Here is a 27,328-nt window from a genome sequence, read left to right as displayed (position 1 = left end):
AGAGAATAATTTGATAATGTTTTGCCTAAAGCTGTGTCTTTGCGTGATATGATGACGTTTAAACCCCAATTTGCTATTCAGGTTTGGATATTTCAGCTACACCCATTACCAACAGGGGCATAAAATCATACCACTATATAATCTCCTTAGGGAAACATTTACAGTAGAATGTGGCCCTTTTTGTTTCAGCTTGACAATGGTGTGGTACAAAAAGCGAGGTCCATAAAGAATTGTTTTTCTAAGCTTGTCTGGTGTGGTAGAACTTAACGCTGCACACTGAGTCGAGCGACCTCTATTAATGTAATGAAAATGGAAAAGTAACAACTAGTAATGAAATGATTAATTTGTTGTTTTCATATTTCACACAGCTAGTCACAGCACAAGTCAACTGTCCCAAAAGCTGAAGACGACTTACAAGGCCTCCACGAGCAAGGTATGATGGTATCTACGGGGTTATCGCTCACACTGAATAAAACTGTTACTGTGTGTCAAGCTCAGAATATTTCTCTTGGTAAACATCACTAATCTCTGTAAAAAGACTTAATGTCTCAGTGCAAAGTTCTGCTCTTTCTAGCCGGCTTACAGAATTTGCTGCTTCACATATGTAGATACTGTAGAACAAGCTCGGGTTGTCACAATACCAAAATGTTATTAATACCAATGACATCTGATGATTCATATTTCACAGCAAAGTTGAAATTCTGTTATTGCCACAATTTTTGAAAATAGCGGTACCACTTTTAGCTTAGCATAGTTCATTGAATCTGATGAGACCAATAGCATCTCGCTCAAAAATGACTAAAGAGTTTTGATATTTTTCCTATTTAAAACTTGACTCTTCTGTAGTTACATCGTGTACCGGCAGAAAAAGTTGCGATTTTCTAGGCCGATATGGCTAGGAACTATACTCTCATTCTGGCGTAATAATCAAGGAACTTTGCTGCCGTACCATGGGTGCAACAGGACCAATGGTATTACGCAGCGCCTGAAAATAGTCCCCAGCTAGGTAACTTCCAATGTGACCGGCACTAAGTTTGTTTAGTTGCAGAGTTGCAGTTTCTTGGCCTAGAAAATCGCAACTTTTCATTTTCTGTCGGTCTTAGTACACAATGTAACTACAGAAGAATCAAGTTTTAAATAGGAAAAATATTGAAACTCTTTGGATATTTTTGAGCGAGATGCTAACGGTCTAATCAGATTCAATGATCTGCTGCAGCTAAACGTGCTACCACCAGACCCGGAGATCCGGAAAACTGTAAAACTCGACTGTTTAACTCTAGGGGAGTTGGAAACTGAGCCTATTTTCAACAATAGTGGCGTGTTCCTTTTTAAGTTTCATAATTATTAAGAAACTGAATGGCTGGCTATGCCTTCGCCATTAGACAACTTTGTAATTTCATCACATTGTAATATTGACATTATACATTGAATAACTGGTATCGATACATCTTTTCAATTTTGGTATTGATTTGTGACATCTCTATAGCAAGCTGTTTTAGGTGGTTATGTATGTCTATGTCTGTGAATTGTGAATGAAGTGATTCTGTGCTTATATGCATTTTAGTTGTGCTGAGTTGTGCTCTGTTTGTTAAGCTTTCAATTACACAAACTACATATTTCATGAAGTTACATACCAATTTATCAATAGTAGAGCTGCAAAATATGTCATGCATTGATCTGACATTGAAAGTTCAATGCATCAGTTATGGAATTTCATAATCTATTGTGATATGTAACAACACCCAGTTTATTATACATTCCTGTATTATCCAAAATACAATTGACATTTCAAGTCCAGACTCCACTACTTCCAACACATTTTTGATTATACTTTGTTTGCATTTGTACGATTCAAAATAATTTTGAGTTGTACCAAAATATTTGAATAAAAATATTTGCTTATTTTTGTTTTCATTGTGCATCACATAATTTAGTACAAAATCATTTAGTACATAATTAAATCAAATACACTGCAGAAAATAACTAGTATCTGTGTACACTGTTTTGCTTATCCGCTTATTTGCTTATTTTTAATTTATTAATTTTTTTGCTGTGTAGTTACTATTTTAAATGTTTACAACCCTAATCTTTTGTGTTCTTACCAAAATGGTAGGGCTGGGACAATACATTGATTATCAATTTGTGATATAATGAATCTGGATCGATTCTGATATTTTCCAAATGTATCGCGATTCTGTCTCAAATCAATTCTGAGCTTAGTTTTTAACAGCAGATGGCACTATGTGCTTTAGAAACACACATACTCTGCTTGCTTCCAGTTCCTTTACACACATCACCTAAACCTAAAATAATCATTCATAAAGTTTGAAAAGGTTGAAGCGAATTACAAGGGTGTTCTCAGTGGGCTGTGTTTACATTAATCTTGTGTCATAAAAGCATTCTGAGCCGAGGTGCAAGTATATTTAACCACTCACATGACTCAGCCGAACACACGAGCACTCTCTTCTTTGTGAGCATTTGAGTGAGCGGTTAAAAACTAGCTTAGAGCACCATTTGCTGTTAAAGGATTAGTCCACTTTCAAATAAAAATTTCCTGATAATTTACTCACCCCCATGTCCTTATAGTGGACTTCAATGAGCTCCAAACGGTTGAAGGTCAAAATTACAGTTTCAGTGCAGCTTCAAAGGGCTTTAAACGATACCAGACGAGGGATAAGGGTCTTATCTAGCTAAACGATCGCCTTGTACGATACTTCCGCTTTCCGTATTCTTCAAAAAGCTTACGCTGCATGTCCTACGCCTTCCCTATTCTAAGAAAAACGAAACTCGCACCGCGTTTGTTCCATAAGTTGAATAGGGAAGGCGTAGGACATACAGTGTAAGCTTTTTGAAGAATACGGAAAGCGGAAGCAGTTGTATTTTTACATTTTTTTTAAATGACCGCTGACGCTAGATAAGACTCTTATTCCTCGTCTGCTATCATTTAAAGCCCTTTGAAGCTGCACTGAAACTGTAATTTTGACTTTCAACCGTTTGGAGGCCATTGAAGTCCACTATAAGGAGAATAATCCTGGAATGTTTTCATCAAAAACCTTAATTTCTTTTTGACTGACGAAAGAAAGACATGAACATCTTGGATGACATGGGGGTGAGTAAATTATCAAATTTCATTTGAAAGTGGACTAATCCTTTAAAAACTAAACTCAGAATCGATTTGAAAGAGAAAATGTCCAGAATCATTGTATCGTGAATCGAGAATTGATGTATTGTCCCAGCCCTAGTCTTACCCAAATAGCTGTTTGACACCCAGTTAGGCATCCAGAAAGCTCATGTTTTCAAATGTCATAACTTCTCTCAACTTTCGACATGGGTCCATTATTGGAACCAAGCACCTTGTTTACCTGTAGACTCTTGAATATAGAGCTGAATATGGTGCTGATTCCATTTTAAAATCATCTTTTTTTTTTTTTTTAACGTTTTGATCCTCATAGATTACAATTGTTCTTTTCTCTCGGTTTCACTGATGTAGCGCTCAAATTCTTTCCCTGGGAAAGTAGGTGGACCTCGCAACTTCAATGTAGGAAACTGGGAGTTATGGGGTGGAGACTCATGGGTAATTAACTCCTCAGTGTGCCAAAATGCATGAACTATCCAACAGTTGGGGGTCATAACCCAATAACAATGCTCTTGAGGGCAAGCCATCAATCTGTGCTGATCTGGCTATCTCTAACACTAATTCAGCATTATACAACACGTTAAGACAATTTCTTGTAAATATCAATGAGTATCAAGAAATATCGCTTATGGAAGTTCTGAACAGTTGGCTTGGCTTGGAAACCTCTGATCTTGATGTTCTCAACTGCCAGCAAATCTTACCCCATTCAAGCATTTGGCCAGAGCAAATCGAAATCCTGAATTGGTTCATGATGAAAAAGCCTATCAGAATGTACTAGATCTTTAAACGTTTAAATGTTCTGTGATCAATTTTGTGTACAGGCCTAAAAAATAAAGAAATGCCACGGCTAAATATCTTGATGGTGACCAGGGCCAGATGTGCTGGCTAGAAGAGAACCAGGACAGCTGACTAAATCTAACAATATTATATTCTGTCTTTGAAGAGTTTAGATGGCCTTTTTTTGTGAAATTTTTGTTCTAACAAACTGGCAGCAAAAATTTCTTTAACTCTTTAATTAAATTCACATTTTTTAACATTCAAAGTTGATCCCCCTGCTGAGTAGTTCTGTAATGTGGTATCCCTCATACAAACCCTTCCCTTCAAAAACACTAGACACGGCAGAAGAGAAAACACCAACAGCTCTTTCCCCCGTTACAGTGAACATTAACTGATATTTCTTGTTTAGTCAGTGTTGAAAATGCTCTCTTGTTTTCAGACTGTACATAGTGTATTTCTTAGTGTATCTGTTCTGCTTTTGTAACACCATAAAAAGTATTGAAAATGTTAAATATTAATAACTGGTTAAAATTAGGAGTTCATTCACTCAATGAAAAACCTTCATGAATCAGCTGTATGCTGAAGCTGAGAAAGTCTCAGAACAGGAAAAAAAGTGTAAAAATTTGTTATTTCAAGTAGCAATATTTATTTTTAATACATTGTTATTACATATCCATTACACACCAATATTGTTTTATTAAAGGATTAGTTCAATTCAGAATTAAATTTCCTGATAATTTACTCACCCCCATGTCATCCAAGATGTTTATGTCTTTCTTTCTTCAGTTGAAAAGAAATTATGGTTTTTGAGGGAAACATTCCAGGATTTTTCTCCATATAGTGGACTTCACTGGGGTTCAACGGGTTGAAGGTCCAAATTAGTTTCAGTGCAGCTTCAAAGAGCTCTACATGATCCTAGACGAGGAGTAAGGGTCTACTGAAACAATCGGTCATTTTCTAAAAAAAAAAAAATAAAATTATATACTTTTATATACTTTTTAAGCACAAATGCTCATCTTGCACTGCTCTGCGATGCGGCATGCATTATGTAACCTCGTTGTCATGTGTGATGTAGGCGGAAGTACCGTGATAGAGCTAAAAACTAATTTTCTCCAACTTCAAGATCATCTGACATTGTTGTTTACCTTTTTTTTGTAAAGGGTGCTTCACTAGTCTTTGCACGTTCGCTTTGTAGACTCTGGATTGGTACTTCCGCCTACATGTGTCCTTTTTCTAATGTGATTACATAATGATCACAGAGCAGTGCAAGACGAGCATTTGTGCTTAAAATGCTTTATTTTTTTATTTTATTTTAGAAAATTACCAATTTTTTCGCTAGATAAGACCCTTATTCCTCATCTGGGATCATGTAGAGCTCTTTGAAGATGCACTGAAACTGACATTTGGACCTTCAACCTGTTGGTAACTGTTGGAGTCTACTGTATGGAGAAAAATCCTGGAATGTTTTCCTCAAAAACCTTCATTTCTTTTTCGACTGAAGAAAGAAAGACATGAACATCTTTGTTGACATGGGGGAGAGTAAATTACCAGGAAATGTGTAATTCAGAAGTGAACTAATCCTTTAATAATAATAATTGTATTGTTAAAAAAAAAAATTTTCTTTGAAATTCTTTGTTTGTTTTTTGTTTTTTTCGTTAAAGGGTTAGTTAATTCAAAAATAAAAATTATCCCATGATTTACTGACCCTCAAACCATCATAGGTGTATATGACTATCTTCTTTCAGATGGACACAATTGGAGATATATTTAAAAATATCCTGGCTCCTCCAAGCTTTATAATAGTAGTGAATGGTGCTCCTGATTTTGAAGTCCAAAAAGTACATCCATCCATTATAAAAAATAATCCATATGGCTCCAGGAGGTTAATAAAGGCCTTCTGAAGCGAAGCAATGTGTTTTTTGTAAGAAAAAATATCCATATTTAAAACTTCATAAATTCAAATACCAAGCTTCCGGTGGACGACCTTGCGCCACAAGAGTAACCCCTGAAGCGATGTATGACGCAGGATGTAGGGGTAGCGTAATTTTAGACGCCTCTCGCGGTTCAAACAAATAGAGCTGTGCAACACACTCAAGCTCCTCTTCTCTTATATCGAAATCCTCACATTTATCTTTAAAAAATTGTCATTTGTTTTGTTCCGCTCTTTCCTCTGCGCTTCCGCATTCATCGTGTCATGCATCAGGTCAGAGGTCACTCTTCCACCTCAAATTGATGCGTACGGTCGTCAGCTGGAATAGAGCTGTTACAGTTAACAAAGTTTTAAATATGGATATTTTTCTTTAAAAAAAACCCCCACTTCACTTCAGAAGGCTTTTTTTTTTTATCCCCCTGCAGCCATATGGATTACTTTTATGATGGGTGGATGCACTTTCACAACCATTATAAAGCTTGGAGGAGCCAGGATATTTTTAAATATATCTCCTATTGTGTTTGTCTGAAAGAAGATAGTCATAGGATGAGTAAATCATGGGAACATTTTCATTTTTTTGGTGAACTGACCCTTTAAGCTGTGCAATCGTTAACTATTAATCATAAATCACACATCACAGCCTTACATAAAACAAAGTACTGTTCACATAGTTTAGGGAATATTTTCAACTTAACACCAAAAGTATTCCAGTGTCTGTTGTTGTTGTGACTTTCTTTTTATACATATAATATTTAAAATTAAATCATAATATTGCAAATGTAGTATGAGTAATAGCATTTAGTAATAGTAATAGGTTTTATGTAACTTTTAAGTATATTGTACATGAGAATTCAAGGAATTTCATGATTGTCTTTGGACATGTTTTATGAACTCTAAATGAGGAGCTTGGTCAGTATAATGTTTTCTAATATTAAAGAGCATTTTCACAGTGCTGAGATGAGGGCTCATTGTGCTTGCTGTGTTTGCTCTTACCTTCAGTGAAATTTTGAGCTCAGCAGTGCTTATTAGTAGTTAGGCTGCATTATTGACATGCTTGCATACTTTCCTCAGTCCATTGCTTTATATAAGTCATTTGCTTCTTGTGATGCCAAAACATTTGTTAAAGTTAGGACAATGTACCTCAATACTTCTTTATTCTGAACATTGCCTTTTACAAATACTATTAGGGATGCACTGATATAGAAATGTTGGCCGATACCAATTTTTATGGTTTTATCTTAAGACTGCAGGCCATTATCATATTACTGTTGAAAAAAGAAAATGAGATTTACACTTAAGTTAAATGTAAGTTTAATAACAGTTAATTAAGAATTTGATTTCACATTATAAAACAAAACTTAACAATAATAATGTACAACATGAAATGGTCACTGATAAATATCATGCATCCTTAAATATTACAGCATTTTTTTTGTATTATATATATATGTGAACCTTTGTTGGTGTCATCGCTGTAGGTATCAAGAAAAGATTACTGTACATTTTTTTTTTTGTGTGTATTTTTTGTACTTACCAGATTGGTTATTTAGAGTGGTACAACTATTTTGAAGAAAGGGCACTTTTATTCAGAAGGGGCACTTTTATTCATTCAAGTCAAGTATAGATCCTGTTAAAATATCTAAATACCAAATGATCTGCAACATTTAAATTAGTGATCTACCAATCACTAATTTACTAATTTCACTACGTTTCAAAATTTTGGGGTCAGTAAGATTTTTATTTCTTTTATTGATAAAGGATGCATTAAAGGCACAATATGTAAATTTTCGCCTCTAGAGGTCACTTGTTCAAAAAAAAGGCGTAGGTTGACGATGCCTTGATTTCGCAGAATCATGTCTACAGCTGGTGGAAAAGAATCCGACAAGACTCGGGCAGAAATCATGTTCATGGATGAGATTATTAATCTTACTGTAGTATGAAGCAGAGCAGGGCCGAGTGATGTGCGAACAGAAACGAGGCTGCTGGAGCGTTTGCTAATTAGAGATGAGCGTGACACACGCCACATAATATATTAAAGCGTCTTTGGTGTTTCCATGATTTCTACAAAACAAAACCGAAAACTGAGGATAACGTGGGTATGAGGTCATTGATAGGCGAGGCACAGACATGTCCTGGTTAAAATTGCTTATTTCTGTGGGTTTAAGCATTCTTAGGAACATTTGGGATTATGTAAGTACTTAAGTCAACAAAATGTATAACAATGTTTTAGTGGTTTTTGGGTATTTTAATCCAAAAATCTTACATATTGTGCCTTTTTAATTCATCAAAAGGGACAGTTAAGATCTTTGTAATGTTTCCAATGATTTATATTTTAAATAAAAATTTTCTGTTCATCAAAAAAACCTTGAAAAATGTATCATGGTTTATACAAAAATATTAAGCAGCACAGCTGTTTTTAACTTTGACAATGTGACCTTTTTCTTGAGCAACGCATAAACGTTTTAGAATGATTTCTGAAAGATCATGACACTGAATTGCATACACATTAAAATATATTGAAAAAAAAAAGATTTTTTTAAAAATTGTAATATTTCAGAATATTACTGTTGTTTTTTTAAATAAAAAACAAACAAAAATAAACAGGTAAACATAAGAAACTTATAAAATCATTTAATCATTATCCTACAGACCCTAAACCTTTGAACGGTAGTGAATCAACCAGGCCAGATAGTTCATTTTAGACAGTATTTGGGCCCTTTTTTAAAGTTCTAATCTAAAGCACACATCCATATCAGTGGAGTAGTTAGTAAAGTAGTTCAACAGGAAAGGTTGTGTGTTACAGTACCACATTTTCTGTTATGGAAGATCTTTAGAGTGAATTTTAATTATTGAGTAGAATAGTTGTTTGTGTAATTTCAGCACTTTTGTAAATGTGTTGTTTACTGCCATTAAATTGTATTGTATTATATATCTACTATATGCGTCTGCAACATAGGAGCTAATGACCACCTTGCTCTCTCAGCTCAGCTTCTTTCCCTTTTCAGTTATGATCCATGTATAGTTTTCAAAATGTATGAACAGTTTTCTCATTCATTTGTATTTTTAATTAATTTAGTCATGTTTTGTATGCTTTTATATATTTTAATGTTATTTGATGAATGTTCTTCATTTATGTTTGTTTGGGTGTTTTAATTTGAACTTTCCCATTTCAGAAGTATTGACTACGCTCTCCTTTCATAGACCTTGATCTTGTGTGAGAGACTGTATGACTGAATGCAGTGTGTTCATACAATCCAGCTGTAACCACATGACGTGCGTTATAAGTGTAGAGATGTTACAGTCATGTATGGTTTAAGTATTCCCCATGCTTCTGTGCTGCTTACTGTCGCTCTGTAGTTAGTTTTGTGTGTGTGTGTGTGTGTGTGTGTGTGTGTGTGTGTGTGTGTGTGAGAACCTCTGATCAAATGCTCACTCTCCTCTCCGTCCCTCAGATTGTGTCCAGTTTTAAAGCCACCACATCTCGTGCAGTTTGTCAGCTGGTCAAGGAGTATGTGGGACACCGGGATGGGATATGGGACCTGGCCGTGACTCGGATTCAGCCGTTGGTTCTAGGCACAGCTTCAGCAGGTAAATCTGCCACAACCACTCTTATCTATTATTTTAATTCAGTTAAGACTTTTTTTTTTTTTTTTAAGTCTTTTTTATTTTTATTTTTTATATTTTCTTATATTTTTGAACAGTGGGAAAAAAAACAAACAAAAAAATGGTGTAACAGTTCAAATTACTCACGATTCGTTTTTTTTATCACGGATTTAGGATCACGCTTTTGGTACGATTAAGTATGTTCAGGTTCTATGTCCTGGGTGATGCCATCTCCTTAGATTCCTGAATCCTTGCCAAGTCCAACGATACCAACATGTGTTTTTGAATGTTTGTTATGTTTAGTGCAGTGTTGTAATTTAACGTTTTAACAACATTTGCGTATATTTATGAAACTGTCCAGGCGAGACGAAAACATAGGTCTTTGAATGTACGCTAAATTTTGATAGTATGTGGCAAAAAAATGATTGAACAATTGAACAAACATGAAATTGGTTCTAAGTACAGTACCGTTGGTCTGATTGACTTCAAAACTGACATGCAGTGTCTTTGTCTCAGTTGCTATCATAGTCCATTATGATATTGTTGGTTTGCTGCTGCTGTTTTCCTCTGCTTGGTCCCTTAATTGCTGCTTGCAGCTATATTATTATGACATTATTACAGTTTAAAATAGCTTTTCTTATTCAATAGATTTTAAAATGCCATTACTCCAGTCTTCAGTGTCACATTATCCTTCAGAAACCATTTTATCATTCATTATTTAGATCACTGTTCCATGCTGTGGAGTATTGAGACGGGGAAGTGCCTGTTAAAATATGCCGGCCATGCTGGATCAGGTATGAATCTCTTTTCACAGTACGCTGGTGTTTAAAGTTTTGTGTCCTTTGGGACACGTGTTGATTTTGTGATCTTGTGTTTGGAGATTAGTTTCTTCAGATTTTACATACTGTGGGTTTGGTTAGTGTTAACTATGTTTTATTGGGTCTAATGAATGTTTATTTATTTTTTTATTCTTGCAGTGAACTCCATTAAGTTCCACCCCACAGAGCAGATGGCACTTACAGGTATACATCAACACATTCAATTGTTTGTTTTTGAACAATTTCTTTCATTTTTCTTTATTTAACAAGTTAAAAACTTCATTGAGGAAAAACAACAACAGAACTCTTTTACAAGAATGATCTGGCCAAGAAAGCCGCAGCAAATAGCATAAAAATTTACAATTTCGACCACAATACAATACAAAACAATCAGGAATCACAGCAACAATTTACCAGGGGATAAAACATAAAAGGCTTTTAAAAGTACTTTAAATTAATTTAGTTAAGAGATCATGAACAACTTTAAAATATTTTGTATATTATTCCATGCAACAGAAGCATTATACTTAAAATCTTTTTCCCAACTCTGTTTGGGCCTGAGGAACATTCAGATATAACAGGACATTTGAGTGAAGATTATAGTGTACTTTATTATATTTCCTTTGGTGAAAATCAGATCAACACATTTTTTACTTCTCTTAAAAAAACAAAAAACAAAACAAACATAATGAAAAATAATATTCAGCTGGAAATAATTGGATTGTGAAAAATGCTTGATAATATTAAGCAACCCGAATTCCGGAAATGTTGGGACATTTTTTTTTTTTTTAAATTTGAATAAAATGAAAACTAAAAGACTTTCAAATCACATGAGCCAATATTTTATTCACAATATGAACATAGATAAAATAACAAATGTTTAAATGGAGAAATTTTACAATTTTATGCACAAAATGAGCTCATTTCAAATTTGACGCCTGCTACAGGTCTCAAAATAGTTGGGACGGGGACATGTTTACCATGTTGTAGCATCTCTTCTTTGCAAAACAGTTTGAAGACGTCTGGACATCGAGGTTATGAGTTTCTGGAGTACATTTTTATCCACTTAATGAGCTCATTTCAAATTTTATGCCTGCTACAGGTCTCAAAAACATTGGCACAGGGGCAAAAAATGGCTGCAAAAGCAAGACATTTTGAAAAGATTCAGCTGGGAGAACAACTAGCAACTAATTAAGTTAATTGATATCAGGTCTGTAACATGATTAGCTATAAAAGGGATGTCTTCGAGAGGCAGAGTCGCTCAGAAGTAAAGATGGGCAGAGCTGTGAAAGAGTGCGTAAAAAGATGGAATACCTCAAAAACAATGTTCCTCAACGTCAAATTGCAAAGGCTTTGCAAATCTCATCATCTGCTGTGCATAACATCATCAAAAGATTTAGAGAAATTGGAGAAATCTTTGTGCGTAAGGGACAAGGCCGAAGATCTTTATTGGATGCTCATCTTCTTCGGGCACTCAGACATCATTGCATCACTCATCTTCATGATTGTGTCAATGACATTATTAAACGGGCCCAGGATTTAGTCTGTAAACACAGTCCGCCGTGTCATCTGCAGATGCCAACTAAAGCTCTATCATGCATAAAGGAAGCCATAAGTGAACATGGTCCAGAAGCGCCGTCGTGTCCTGTGGGCCAAGGCTCATTTAAAATGGACTGTTTCAAAGTGGAAAAGTGTTCTATGGTCAGACGAGTTCAAATTTGACCTTCTTGTTGGAAATCACGTGTCCTCCGGGCTAAAGAGGAGGGAGACCTTCCAGCGTGATATCAGAGTTCAGTTCAAAAGCCAGCATCTCTGATGGTATGGGGTGCATAAGTGAATACGGTATGGGCAGCTTGCATGTTTTGGAAGGCACTATGAATGCTGAAAGGTTTATAAAGGTTTCCAGATGCTGAATTGTGCTGAATTGGCCTGCCTGCAGTCCAGATCTTACACCTGTAGAGAACATTTGGCACATCATTAAATGAAAAATTCGTCAAAGACGACCACAAACTCTTCAGCAGCTGGAAACCTATATCAGGCAAGAATGGAACCAAATTCCAACACCAATACTCCAGAAACTCATAACCTCAATGCTCAGACATCTTCAAGCTGTTTTGAAAAGAAGAGATGCTACACCATGGTAAACATGTCTCCGTCCCAACTATTTTGAGACCTGTAGCAGGCATAACATTTTAAAATTTCTGTTTAAACATTTATCTATGTTCTGTTGTGAATAAAATATTGGCTCATGTGATTTGAAAGTCTGTTAGTTTTGATTTTATTCAATTTTTAAAAAAAAAAAAGTCCCAACATTTCTGGAATTCGAGTTGTAGAACAGTATTATTTTTTTTCTGTCTGCGTAGCATTGGTTTCATCAGCAGAAAAGGTTGATACTAGAGTCCATCTCTCGCTATGAATCTGCTAATTGGGGGCTCGTCCGGGATTTGAACCTGAGCTGGAATCGAACCCCGCCTAGATGATTCATTTATCCCGTGACTGAAGGCCATGTTGCATTTAATATTTATTCTTCCAAAAGACTGACATATTTTTTTCATATCTCTATTTGCATCTCTTCCCCCCACCTGTCAGATGCTTTTAAATGTGATTTGAAAGATGACTGTCCTTTTTTTTTTTTTTTTATATAATGTTCCATCTGTGTTTGTTTTGTCTGTGTTTCCTGACAGCGTCCGGGGACCAGACGGCACACATCTGGCGTTACATGGTACAGCTGCCACTTCCCCTGCCCCCAGCAGACATCAGCGTGAGTGCTAAAACACACACACCATCTTGTTTCTGCCTCTGTTTTATGTAATAGTGCTCCTCTAGAGCAGTAGTTGTCATCCAAGTGCCTCAACATGAATACTGAAATTTTTGTGCACAATTTATCAGTGCATATTATTCGACTGAAGAAAATATTTTGTGGTCTTAATATTTCAAGAAAAAATAATAATTTGCTCCACCTCTAAAACGGCTTTACTCATTCAACATTTTTTCCCCACACTGAATATTCTTTTTTTTACTTGTAAACATGCCAAAATTAGGGAGTAAAATAGGTTTCTGAATTTCTAAAGAATTACCCAGTTATTTCTGTTATTTCATGATTTTTTTTCTGTCACGCTCCTATTTTTTGTTTAATTAAAGCAACACTATGTAACTTTTTTTTTTCTTTTTTTTGATATAATATAACAATGTTATTAATAAGTGAGTGCAAAAAATCCATCTTCCAGACCAGTTTTTGAAAACAGTACTGCTATTGCCCCCATGTAAACACCAAAAATGAGAATTTGTGAAAACGGTGACTGTGATTATGACGATTGCATGTTCATTGTTGATTTTTATTTATTTTTTTTAAACAAAGTGACATCGCCAACTACTTGTCTGGCAGCAGAATACAGCTTTTTAGTCATTTTCGTGGATCCGTGAGAATGAGGATCGTTTTGACAACATTGTTGTCTGTACGTGAAAAACGCAAAGAAAAAACTTTTTTAATATTTTTTATTTTTAAATTTATTTTTTACTAAATTAGTTTTAATTTTATATTTTTAATTTTATTTTTAGTTAAAGTTTTAGTACGTTTGTTTTAGTCTTTTATTAGTTGTCTATATAGGTTTTATTAATTTATTTCAGGTTTACTTAAACTAAATGAAAATGACAGCTTGCTGAAATAAAAGTTAATTTAGCTAACGTTTACTTCATTTCAATGAATGAAAATATTTTTTGTGGTTTTAGTTAACTGTGATAGTTCTGACACAGAGAAAAACAGCTGCTAGTATTAAGCTGAATGTTTGTTGACACAGTGAATGAGAAAATCATGACCGTGATCATTCAAAGCTGCAAACCTCCAGCAAGACGCATGCAGATTTATTTTTTAACTGCTAGAATTTGCAAAGTGTAGCTTTAAAATGTTCAGTAATTATGGTTGCGATCACATTTCATTTTATTTATTTATTAGCGAAAGTCTGAATTAGCTTTAAAGAGTCAGTTCACCCAAAAATGTAAATTATCACCCTCAAGCCATCCTAGAAGTATGTGACTTCTTTCAGACTCGGAAATATATTTAAAAATATCCTTGCTGCTTCAAGATTTTTAGTGGTTGGGAGGGGGAGGGGGGACACATTTTGAAGCCAGAAAAAAAATTCATCCATCCATCATAAAAGTAATCCATACGCTCCAGGGGGTTAATAAAGGCTTTCTGAAGAGAAGCGATGCATTTTTGTAAGAAAAATATCCATATTTGAACTTAATTTACAATAATAGCGGCAGACGGCCGTATGCATCGATTTGCGGTGGCAGAATAACCCTCTGACCCGACACATAACGTAACGACAAATCCAGAAGAGCAGAGGATAGAGCAAAACAAAACTCTGGTCATGAATTTTTAAAAGGGAAATGTAAAGAGTATGTGTACAGTCGTCCGCCAGAAGCTAGTTCTAAAGTTTTAAATATAGATATTTTTCTTACAAAATCACATCACTTTGCTTCAAAAGGCCTTTATTAACCTCCTGGAGCTGTGGATTATACTTTATAATGGACGGATTATTTTTTTTGGGCTTGGAATCTGCCCCCCCTCCCCCTTCACTACCATTATAAAGCTTAGAAGAGCCAGGATTTTTTTAAATATTTCTCCGATTGTGTTCATCTGACAGAAGATCGTCATATACACCTAGGATGGATTGAAGGTGAGTAAATGATGGGATAGTTTTAATTTTTGGTTGAACTATCCCTTTAAATCCATTCTTCTTCTTTTTGAACACGCCTTTATTACAGCTGTGCGTTTTCCCTCTGAATTAGGCCTCGCTGGACGATGATGTGGACTTCTCTGATAAAGACGAGGCCGACGGGGAGGCAGATGGGCCTAATGAATGCCCCACTATCCGTGTCGCCACTACGACCTTGAAGAGCCACCAGGGGGTAGTGATTGCAGCTGATTGGCTGGTGGGAGGAAAGCAGGTGGTCACTGCATCCTGGGACAGAGCCGCCAACCTCTATGATGTAGAAACCTCTGAGCTGGTGCACACCCTCACAGGTGAACATATCACCGCTCTTGTGACTAAGTTGGTTTCCTTTGACAGGGTTTCGGGTCGTACACCTCTGTTTTACACGTATCTGGGTGTGTTTGCAGGTCACGATCAAGAGTTGACCCACTGCTGTACTCATCCCACCCAACGTCTGGTGGTGACTTCATCCAGGGACACCACCTTCCGCCTGTGGGACTTCAGAGATCCCTCCATCCACTCAGTCAATGTCTTCCAAGGCCACACAGAGTAAGTCACCTGACTTTTGACTGTCTACATAAAATAAGGTACACTGGGTACAAAATGAACACTTGCCAAGTGCTAAATTGAAGTAAAAATTGGTGCCAAATGAGAGTAAAAGTTAAATCATTGTGATGCAAAAGCTGTTCTAAAGACAAGATCAGTGACTGTCAGCCGTCTGGTAACAACTTACTATCTGATATTTTGCTGGAAGCCAAAATACTTGATTGTTGTAACTCAGGAACTCAATGTGGAAAGACATTTTTACGTTGTGTCACCAAAGCGAGAAAATAAGGAACACAATCAAGTATGGGTCTCGACAGTTTTGTGCCTGGTTACTTTTCAGTTAGAGACTGTAGCTTAAGTGATCATGAAAGTGACATGACTACATGACTCATATTTAATATAGATTTGTTATAGAGACAAGAAAATATTTTCTTAATCAAAAAATACATTTTCATGACTAGTAAGAGATGTTTATGGCTAAAGTGCCCCATTATGCCTTTTTTAAGGTTCCTAATATTGTTTTAGGAGTCTCCTACAACAGGTTTACATGCATGCAAGGTCAAAAAACACTTTCATTTCTCATAATATACATTTCATTTCACCTCAGTCCTCAATGATTTTTAAACGATTCGTTAGAAGCAGTTCAAAGAATCAGTCTCTCTAAACCCCTCCTTTCTGTGAGCCTACACTGCTCTGATTGGTCAGATGGCCCAATTCTTTGTGATTTGGTCTAATGCACGCACTGCGTGCCCATTACCATAACTATCAATGACTATCAATTCTATCAATTCGCATTGTATACAATGTATGGATAGAAAAAATGGAATCGATTTTTACTGTATGTTTGAGCCCGAGTCCGAAGATGAAACGTCTGAAGTAGTCGATCACAACTGGAGTAGGATGTTTCTATATAATAAGTGTTACCGTAGTTAGCGTTATGTAAGACGTGACAGCAGCATCACTGTTATACTTTATGTAGGTGCACCTGTGGGAACTGTATCAGAATGTCAAGCGAAGCTGAAAACCTCTTAACATAAGATAAACATTTAGGCCAGATGTGTACACAGACCTTTTGTCATAACTATTGACAAATTAAAAAAATGGCTAAATCTTTGTTTGACATTACAATGGGTGTTTACTGTTTACAGTGAGAATACTTCAACTAGTTAGCGCAGACTAGCATCTTAACATCCTATTACAATACAGATAGAGCTCCACTGTATTGTAATAATAAAAAACGAAGTTTGTTTTACAGTTATGTAAGTGAACCGAGCCCACAGTAACGTTATAAACTCCTTGATCATTACTCCAAGTAATAAGACAGACAAGCTGCATTAATAGACACGTTTTAGACAATATTGGACCCACATCTGAATAGCAAAACTATAGAAACGTGAGTTAGCCAGTTAGCAGGAGACATACAGACTTGGGTGTATGTTACACAACATAACATTCAAAACTGTGAATTTTTAATGATCGCTAGAAAATATAAACATCAATTATTAATCATACTTACAGGCTGAGATTCAGAGGAGCAAGCTGGTCCAAATAAACTGGGCATTGATCCATATTTTAAGCTTTTTGTGAATCCTGCGTTAAACTCCCCGAGGTTTGAGAAGCAGTCGTCAGTAAATTGACTGGAACACAAAAAAAAAAAGACTGTACTGCTTTGGTATTGTTGAAAAAATAAAATGAATTTTCCCTGGCGTCTGCACGTGCAATATGTGCACTTTCAGATTTAAAGCTTTGCAGGATGTTTTCATTAACTTAGAGCTATGTTACACACTGCATGAAAGGTCAATTTCAAAAATCCATTATTGGGGCACTTTAACTAAATCTATTAAAAATAATTTTCATTAATTGAAATTAACCTGATGTACAATATAAATATTAGATGAAAAACTTAAATAATAAATAATTAATAATTAATAAACTTAAATTCAAATTGGAAATGTTGCCTTGGCAGCTAACTGGCATAAAACAAGTATAAGTACTAAAATGACTAAAACTAAAGCGGAATAAAAATAGAAATATTAAATAACAATAATAATAAAGTTAATGAAAAAAAAAAACACGACTAAAACTTAAACGAAAATTAAAATGAAAGCTGAAAATATATACAAATAAAAGTTCATTAAAAATATACGAAAATAATAACGATAAATATTTGTCAATTCTGAAGAAAAAAAAAAAGGATGTTGTGGGTAGTTGCTAGGGTGTTGCTATGTAGATGCTAAGAGTTTCGGAGTCTCATTCCAAAGTATGGCTTCCTTGCTTCTCTGGAACACACAAGCAATGAAGCCAAATTCTAGACATTAATATGTTATTTATTAAGGTTCATGGATTACATCATAGGCATTAATTTTATTAAATGTTTCTCTCTGACCACTAGATGGCAGTGCATGTACAGCATTTACAGGAACAGCTCAGTATGCACTTTTTTCTCCCCTTAATTTCATTCACACCAACTTCATCAAAACCAAGTAAAAGCAAACCCTTTGCTGTCTTGCTCTGTATCATTTATTTCCAGTGTTCGATCTGTCTCATTTCTTCTTTCTCAGAGCAATCCCGTTTTACACGTGTCACCAGCTGCAGTGTGAGCTGCGTTTTGGTGGTGTGTGAAATCAGTTGCGTGGTGGTTATTGCTGGTTAAGGCAGGAATGAGGAGGCGCTGCAGTCTTTGATTACCGGGGATTACACGCCGCTCATTATGTTCAAGCCCAACATGTATAATTCCGTCAGATCCCAGCGTAATGCTCTCAAATAGACAATCAGCGTAATGAGATTAGCCGGCGTACTGCTGCACGCTTCCCACTGTCAGCCCCTCCGTGCAAAGTCAATTACTGTCCTTCACTCTCATTGAGACTGACGGGAGGCGCTCTGATATCGCCACTCGCCGATTGTTCATTTGGCTCTCGTGCATTTCTGACGAAGAGCGCCGTGGATCATCTGCAACCACACACAACTCATTCAGTTCATTAATTACTCAAAGGCGTCATATTTAAGTAATAATGTACCAGAAGCCGTGCTATAGTGGGAATATAGTCATTGTTTGGCACGACACACAACAGAAGCGCTTTACCTGTGACTGTGTTCGCAATACTGCTTTTATAAAATGGTTATTACATATGGCTTTATTTAAATATTCTCTTAAATATAATTTTTTAAACTCCAGGGGCTGATTCACAAGTATTGATATATTTAAAAAAACAAAATTACAATATTTATTGTATGAAAATGATTTTTACACAAATTACTAGGGGTGTGACGAGAATTCTCGTCAAGGTGAAAAGCTGACTTGTGATATTGCCATGACAGAGTGAGGGTGAAATTAGGATAGAATATGCCACCGCTACATTTACATTACGCCTCCACTGTCGTTTTGCTTTTTATAAAAATAAAAAACATTTAATTAAGTTGAATAACAGTCGCTTCAATCCCATCCAGCTCATCCAACACAAGCTGCAGAGTCGTACATAGTGCAGCAGAAATCAGAGTTTACTGATCACATGACGAGAGTAAGTGACGAGATGACTGACAAGACCATGGTGGAGGATTCGTTGCACAACAGAGCCTAAGCATCTGACGAATGTCTTATCTAGTAGAAAATGTGATTTCAATACCCTGCATTTTGAAAGCGGCTCCCTGGTGCATGCAAATATCTCCCAATATGTAAGCTATATTAGGCTGGGCTGTGTAGTTGTAACCATCTCTCAACTCTGAAAATGTATTATTTGCATTTAATAAGACTAGTAAAAAACATTATTCATTTTTATTTATACTTTCTATGATCAATTTGTGCAAAGGGGTTCAGTTAGGACAGTGGTTCTCAACCTTTTTTGGGCCAGCGCCCCCTATCCATTATCCAGGTCCTTTACCGCCCCCCAAATACCAAAAGTTACGGACTGCAGCTTTCATAATTAAAAGCATGTCACTGAAAGCCACATAACAGATTTGATTTGACTGAACAGCAGCAGGAAGCCCTTAATTTGTGCCGGGACATGCTGGAACCGGAACCTCTGAAATCTGATCCGGCACCTCATTTGGGGATCCCCCTCTCATATAACACCAAAAGTGGTCCATGCCGTGTTTTGTGTTTTCCGACACATAAGCAACATATAAAGCAGTGGCTGTCAAACTTTTTTTAAAGAACGACTTTTTTTTTTTTTTTTTTTTTTTTAAATTGACGCGACCAAACCAAGTCAAGCCAAGCATAAGAGTACTAAAATATATAATATACATGTACAGAACAAGAATAAAACTTATAAGTAGCTTATAAACAAGCCCAAACTAATTAATTTGAAGTGAAACTGAAAGTAAAAACCGGTGTTCTCAAGCAGCCTTTCTCGTTCGGCACGAATTCATATGTTTCCATATTAGCAATGTATTTGGATGCTGAATTTTTATTTATTATGTCAAATAGGATTTGTACTTCACTCCCGTTTCAATATCAACGAACAATCATCCTCTTCACATGAGCAAAAATGTGTTTGGCAGGACCAGTTTCAGCGGTGGTCACGCTGAACGGCACAGATAGGATATTACGGAGTATGTAAAATGAGCAGTGTAATTTTTTATATGTTTGGCTGACGGTATTTTATTTTGATAATGAACAGGCTGCGATGTCAAGTTTGCAATGAATATGTTGAGTGCGCCGGCGCGATCACTTCAACTGTTTCCTTACCAGCAGAAACAAAAATACTCCTTAATTTACAGATATGAATAAGACATTATTCGATACTGCGAAGTTTACTTTTATACACTCACACTAAAAACAGAACATTATGCTTTTGCAAAATAAGAAAAGTGCGTTTTTTGCCATCTCAGTTTCCTTTCCTTGAACTTGTTTGTGGAGCGCCGCACCTCACAAAAATGAATCAAACTTGACAGTATATAGGCTACTATTGGGCAGTTTTTATTTTCTTTCGATTTGTTAATCAATTAAGTCAAATATTTTGTTTTATATTCATTTTAGACTATGCTTTTATGAAAATTCCAACCCATTAAGTCTCGTGACACAGGGTTTGAAAACCTGTGATATAAAGAATACATATAAATTATATAATTACATAAACATATAAATTTCAATGATGATGTTTTCTGAAACTTAAGCGTGCAAGTCACATGCTTTGCATTATGAAGGGAACTTGTGACTACAGAGAGAGCTTGTGTTGTTGGATATCGTTTTATTGAAATGCTGTGAGGAGACGCAGAAGAACCGATGAAATACTGGTTAAACGCGTATGCCCATACACTGCAGTCTCCACATGAACGCGCTTGCGCACAAAATAACTACGAGTTTAAACATCTGATTTCTATGTCGAGGGCTGTTTGTCAGACTTTGTTGGGCCTAATGCATAATGCCATGGTGTTTTACGCACAAATGGTCACTACACACCATGAGTATGCCAATAAATGGTTTCCATCACCTTAACGCGCATTTGAACTAACGCAAAACTCGAGATAATCTGCGTCTGCCTATTGAATTTCTTTGATAATTCTGACATTATTATGGCTATTATATTATAAATGGAAGCATTGGAATGCAAGATTTCTTGTGACACCTTATAAACCGAAAGAATAAGGAATAGCATAAGTCAATTTAATTAAAACATAAAAATGTAAATTAATGAATTATTTTAAAAAGGACAAATGAGTAGACATTTAAAATTTGTGCAATAATTGTTTTATGTTAAATGTTTGATTATTCATGTTAAATGTAAAAATGCTAAATAAAATAGAACAATAAATTAATAAATATAGTATATAAAAAATAAATCGATATATGAGACTGTTTATTGACATATTTAAAACATAGTTTAATAAAGCCAGCATTTAAAAACAATTTGACAGTTTTTGTTATCCATTTGCAAATATAGTTAAAGTATGCTATTATAAACTCGTAGGGGCATCAAATCAACTTCTGACTCTCTCCCATGCCACTCAGAGTATGGGCTGTCATTGGACAGTAAAAACGACCATACGGTCATTTCAGCGCTAATGTGTTATTACGCATTTAGGAGAGTATTGCAAGAAGCTGCTTACATTAATCTTACTTTCGAAAAAGATAAGTAAATACAATCGTGATTTTTCATGAAAAATTAAGTTATAATTATAGGCTTAAATACCTTGGTATCAGCTTGTTATCATCAATGGTATAATTTATTTGGTTTGTCATGATTAATTTGTGTCCATAATCAGTAAAAAAAAATAAATAAATAAATAAAAAATCTTCTAACAAGAATAAACACATATGAACAATTAGATAAAATTATTATTGTATTATTAGTTATTTTTAACTAGCTAGCCTATCTTGAAATTATCCAAGCAGCGTTTTGCACTCAGATGTGACGGCGAAATTACCTAAATGTGATTACAGAACTTTAAATTAATTATCCATCAAATTGTCATTTTCTCCTTACAGTCTTGCGAGTTAACAATAATGCCCAGTAAATTACTTTGTGAACAAAGAAAACATTTTGTCATTAGACATTAAAAATGTAAAAGTTTTACCTTTATAAATAGAATTTAGTTTAATTCATTTTAAAATTCGTCACCGGAGTGAATGGGAACATGATTTATTGAACATATTTGAAAATATAAGTTGTTCTTAAGTCAATACTTTAATGGCTTGTCAACTTTCCATTCCTCCGCTGCGTGGTTCAGCGCTGGATAGTTGTCAGCGCGAAACACATTTTTGTGCACGTGAATTTTTGTCAACGCTTGAGCACTGGTCTATGACTGGAAAAATAATCGTTGCAAAAGAACCGATACATAGCCTAGCTTACATGTTGCGTGAAACTGGCAGATTTTAGAATGTTGTAGGCAATTCTTTTGCAAGTTTAATCTTGTCTTGCCTGGATCTTTGGTGTAAACTCGTGAACGCCCCCCTAGAACACCAGAACACCCCCCCTTTAAAAATCTTGCTTCCAACGCCGCCCGTTGTTCTCTGAACGCCCCCTGGGGGGCGGTACCGCCCCCGTTGAGAAACACTTAGTTAGGAGGTCAAAAGTTGTAGAAGCTCATAAATAATTTACAGTTCTAAGGTCTGAAGAGACCATGTCTTTTACTGCATATAATTCATATTCAGAAAGCAGAACTGAAATGACATTCATTACAAGACGATCGGTTAAAACATTTCAAATGCACCTGCAGACTACTTTTCTAGTCATGCATTTTTTTAGGAAACCTTAAATTCTAGCTAGCCTAAAAAAATAGGAGTCAGCTGTTTTATTCCAACAATGTATAAATAAATACAAAAGAAAAAGTGAAAAGTGTGTTAGTCAAAACTGGGTAACACTTTTTTTTTTTTTTTTTTAGTTTAGTTTAGGGTCCATTTCTCACTATTAAAGCTACAGTATGTAAGAATCCTGTCCGCTAGAGGTCGCTAGAAGCCTATTAAAAAAAGGCGTAGCTTGATAACGGCAAGTTTGAGAGTGGAATCTTGGGACATGTGGTCTTCACCTCAATGGCTGGTGGAAAAGAATTGGGATCCTACTCGGGAAGAAATCATGTTCATGGATGCGATTATTAACGTTACTGTAGTATGAAGCAGAGCAGGAGGGAGTGTTGTGGAGCTGAACGAGGAGCTGGAGCGATTGATCAACACACGCCTCACGAGCAGCGGGACTTTTATTATGCCACAGTCACCGGCACCGCTTCCGCTTTTCTGGTCATGAGTATGAGGTAACGCAGCTCTGTTTATCATATTAGATACATTTGAGAGTGTTGAAAATGATGTTATAACGTTACTCTGTGCGTTCGCTCGGCGGCTGCTACTGCAGTAAGATCGATCCATTTTACAATATCAGATTAAATGCTGGATGGCTTGTGTTGATAAACGGCATGCAATTCATTTTAAAACATATTGTATGATGGAGAAAATGCTGTGTTACTGTTACTAAAAATAAAGTTGCTTCTGATTATGCTATGTTAGCTACTTCACAAAATAGTGTTTTTCTCTGAGGCATGGTAAAGCATGAGACTCGCAAAAAAATAAAGATTAGATTTAAACAATAAGACTAAACACATTGAGCTATATAACAACAATTAGTTTTCCGTCTATAAATATATCAAAACAGTTGTTCCCTTGTCTATTAAAACATGTAAATATTAAAGCGTCTTTGGTGTTTCCATGGTTACTACAAAATAAAACCGGAAACCAAGGGTAACTCGGGTATGACGCCATTGACAGGCGACTCCTCACACGTCCCGGAGCCTTGGTTAAAATTGCAATGTTCTCACGATTTACAAATAGTTGGAAACATTTGGGGTATTGTAAGAACTCAAGTGAACAAAATATATAACACTGGCCTAGTGGTTTTTGGATATTTTACTGCAAAAATATTACATATGGCACCTTTAACTAGTTGCTTATTAGCAAGCATGGATATTATTCGGATATTGGCTGTTTATTAGTACTTATTGCACATATTAATGCCTTATTCTGCTTGATCATATTCTACATCCCTTAACCCTACAATACCTAAACTTAACAACTAGCTTACTAACTATTAATAAGCAGTGATTAGGAGTTTGAGGCAAAAGTTGTAGCTAAGTTATTTAATGGTGAGAATTGGACCTTAATTTAAAGGGACCCACTTTATATTAAGTGGCCTTAACTACTATATACTTGCATTTAAATTAATCATTTGATACAATGCACTTATTGTGTACATACATTTTTTTACATTGTACTTATATTTTATACCTGCATGTAATTACATGTGTAATTAATTTCTGTAATTACATTTATAATTACACTGTTGACCCTTCCCTTAACCCTAACCCCTACCCTTAAACCTACACATACCAACAAAGCTTTCCCTAACCTTACCCGTATCCCACCTCAATAGCAGCTAAAGTGTTTTGCAATTCAATATGATCCCAATAAGTACATTGTACTTACATCAAAAAATAAGTACATAGTAGTTAATGCCACTTAATATAAAGTGGGACCATAAAAGGTTTAACTGTGTTTTGCAATCCATGATAGTGTGAATGATTTTCTTTTATTTTTTTCTTCTTGTTGTTCTCATTGTTTTAATTTGGAGGTGTGAGAAATACATTCATGGTAGAAAAAAAAAATCTGCATTGCATGTATATTCACTGTTGGACATTGTTAGATAAACTAAAATTTTCTTTTTTAAAGTTTTTGATAACTATTTACTGCTTTGGTCATGTACATGAAGAGTACAGTGTAAATTAAATGAATGTAGGTATTACCTGACAATATAACACCAACAAGTATGATGGAAAACACATTTTTCCTCTGTCGTATCATAGTTGAACTTGTTATATTTGAAGAGCTTGCACATGCGACTCGGGTATCAGATTGATTCCCGTGCTGTCAGGTTACACAGGAGTTGATGAGACGCAGCTAATTATGTTGGGCCGCTGAATTCACTCGTCACTGAGCCCTGAGCAACACTCAACACAGACACGCGCTCGCACTCATGTCAACACTTTCACACCTGTGCATCAGTTTTTCTCATGTTTTTTCTCTATGTAATCAGACATTGGAGTGGCAAAATAAAGAAATGTGTGAAAAGTAGCTTTAGTGTTTTCAGCATCTACGAGGACCACATGAGCTTCATCTCCAGAGAAAGTTTGATTTAATTTGAAATTGTGATGGAAATATATTACTATTGTACAATAGAATGTGCTTCTAAAATTAAAAACAATAATACAGTTTATTAAAACAGTATTTACAGAATATCACAGGATTTTCAGCAATTTAAGCAGTAAACAAGACTTTGTGTGGCAAAAATTGAAAGGAATTGTTCAAATTTCATTTACATTTTTTTCAAGATGAATTAAATAGTACATCATAAAATGTAATGAATCACAGAATCCAGAAAATTAAAGCGACAAAAAAAGGATAAATTATTAAATTGATTTCAATTGATTATACATCCTTGAACCATTAAATTGAACACTACATTTTGGGAAAAAATGAAACCCATTTCATAGGGCCCTAGAAATCTCACAACAGTCCCATAATATCATAGACACTTTAGAATAGACTCTTGACTTTTGGTCAATGGGACATGCTAGAAAACACTCAGAACACCTTACCAACTAAATAACAATGCCATGATAACCACCTACAACTCCCTAGCATTTTGGAGATGAGTTTTCCTCTGAATATGTAACGCCTGACATGGAAAGTTTGACTTCGAAGTGCATCGAAAAGCTTAATGAATGAGATGTTTGACAGGAGATAGCAGCATGTATGAGTATTCCTGCATGCAGATGTGTGTGTGTGGGCTGTAGAGACAGCTGTTGGTTGTAATGAGTGGTGTACAGTGCAGTGTGTGTGTGGGTTGATTGAGTCACGCATGAGAGACATAGAGAGGGTGTTGTGCTGTCAGTGGGAGTGAATGCTCTGCTGCACTGGGACCGTAAGATGAATGAGCTCTGCAGCGCTCCTGGCAGGAGCTGAGGACCTCCTAAAGACCAGACACACACACTTACACACCTTCACACAGGCTGAGTTTATGTTCATTCAAGCTGAGCATGTCTGTCGGTCCATGCATAGCACGCATACATGAGTCATGCTAGACCTTTCTCTCTCACACACACACACACTCATCTCCTGATCCTGATTTCCCATCATTCAGACTTCCTATCCATCTGACATCCTGCTATCCTCACTTCCCTTCACTTCCTCCACTCATTCATCAAGTCATGACTCTACAACACCACACACATACACGCTCATAAACACACATTTACCAAGTTGTGTGGTTTCTTCTTTTTACCCCATAATGGGTAGCCCCGCCCACAATCGAATCCAAAATCCAGCTCCACATAGCTGTATAATAAACAATGGATTTCTTTATGAACGTTTTTAACTGGCAAAGTTTTGGGTGAATCGACTTAGAATGGAGAGACAGAAATCACTCAAGTTTCATTCAGATATTTTCATGTGTTTCAAAAATAAATGAAAATCTTAGGGGCCATTCACACAAAACACATTTTTTTCATTCCACTGCAATATTTTTCATTTGTTTTTCTATGTAAATGTGTACTAAATGGATGTGTTTGACCATTGCATTTGCATCTTTAGCGCTTGCGCTACATAATAATGCAGGGATATAGTCTTTACGTGTGTGTCAACGACTACAAATAAGCCACAATAAGCTTGTGGAGCGAACTTGTCTGTCATCTTGATGGATGATGCAGAGGGAACTCTGTCCAATAAGAGAACAGTTCTTTTCGCATGTGACTTGCATAAACACATTTTGGTACACTTTGAAATGTTGCTTTGTGAAAACGAACCAAACCAAGAGGAAAATGCAATATTGTAACTAATTAATTCCCTGTTTCGGAACAATGCAAACAATCTATGGATCTGAAGACACCCTAAAACAAGTAAATGATTACAGAATGAGGAAATGACAGAATTTTCATTTGAGTGAACTAAACGATTGTCACATTAACTTTTTGTTCCACTGACTTCAATTAATGCACATGCAAATTCAGTTGACAGGAGACCCAACTTCATATGAATTTCACTGCATTCCAGAGTTTAATGAACTCTGACTTGAAAATTTGCATCACACAAAGACTTGTGAGCAATAGAAGATTGATGGGTCACCTTGTGACTTCTAAGCTCAATTAAAAGCATGAGAACTTTAAATATGCAGGATTGCAACATTTCAGTATAGTCAAGTGTATTGCATATTTTGAATTTTTTTTTTTTTATGAATTGTGTTTTTAAAAAAGACACCGCAGAATGTGGCATGATATTACGAATGCTGCAGTGTCCTTACAAATTCAGCATACTCAGTCTTAGCTT

General features: G+C 35.7%; 1 protein-coding gene across 5 annotated transcripts in view; it reads left to right on the top strand.

Moving 5' to 3' along the window:
* wdr37 (WD repeat domain 37) overlaps positions 1 to 27,328 on the top strand; it is a 59,053-nt gene that overhangs the window by 19,112 nt on the left and 12,613 nt on the right. For all 5 annotated transcript variants that reach the window (XM_067377976.1, XM_067377974.1, XM_067377975.1 and 2 more), the window contains 7 exons: positions 369 to 433; positions 9,296 to 9,431; positions 10,169 to 10,240; positions 10,424 to 10,468; positions 12,949 to 13,025; positions 15,056 to 15,290; positions 15,387 to 15,528. In XM_067377976.1, the coding sequence (XP_067234077.1) occupies positions 369 to 433; positions 9,296 to 9,431; positions 10,169 to 10,240; positions 10,424 to 10,468; positions 12,949 to 13,025; positions 15,056 to 15,290; positions 15,387 to 15,528 (772 nt within the window). The remainder of the gene's footprint in view (positions 1 to 368; positions 434 to 9,295; positions 9,432 to 10,168; positions 10,241 to 10,423; positions 10,469 to 12,948; positions 13,026 to 15,055; positions 15,291 to 15,386; positions 15,529 to 27,328) is intronic.

The sequence above is a fragment of the Chanodichthys erythropterus genome, chromosome 23 (genome assembly GCF_024489055.1).
Source record: "Chanodichthys erythropterus isolate Z2021 chromosome 23, ASM2448905v1, whole genome shotgun sequence".
In the NCBI taxonomy this organism is placed as follows: Eukaryota; Metazoa; Chordata; class Actinopteri; order Cypriniformes; family Xenocyprididae; genus Chanodichthys; species Chanodichthys erythropterus.
Note: the sequence above shows the minus strand (reverse complement) of the source record. Positions and strands in the feature narration are given on the sequence as shown.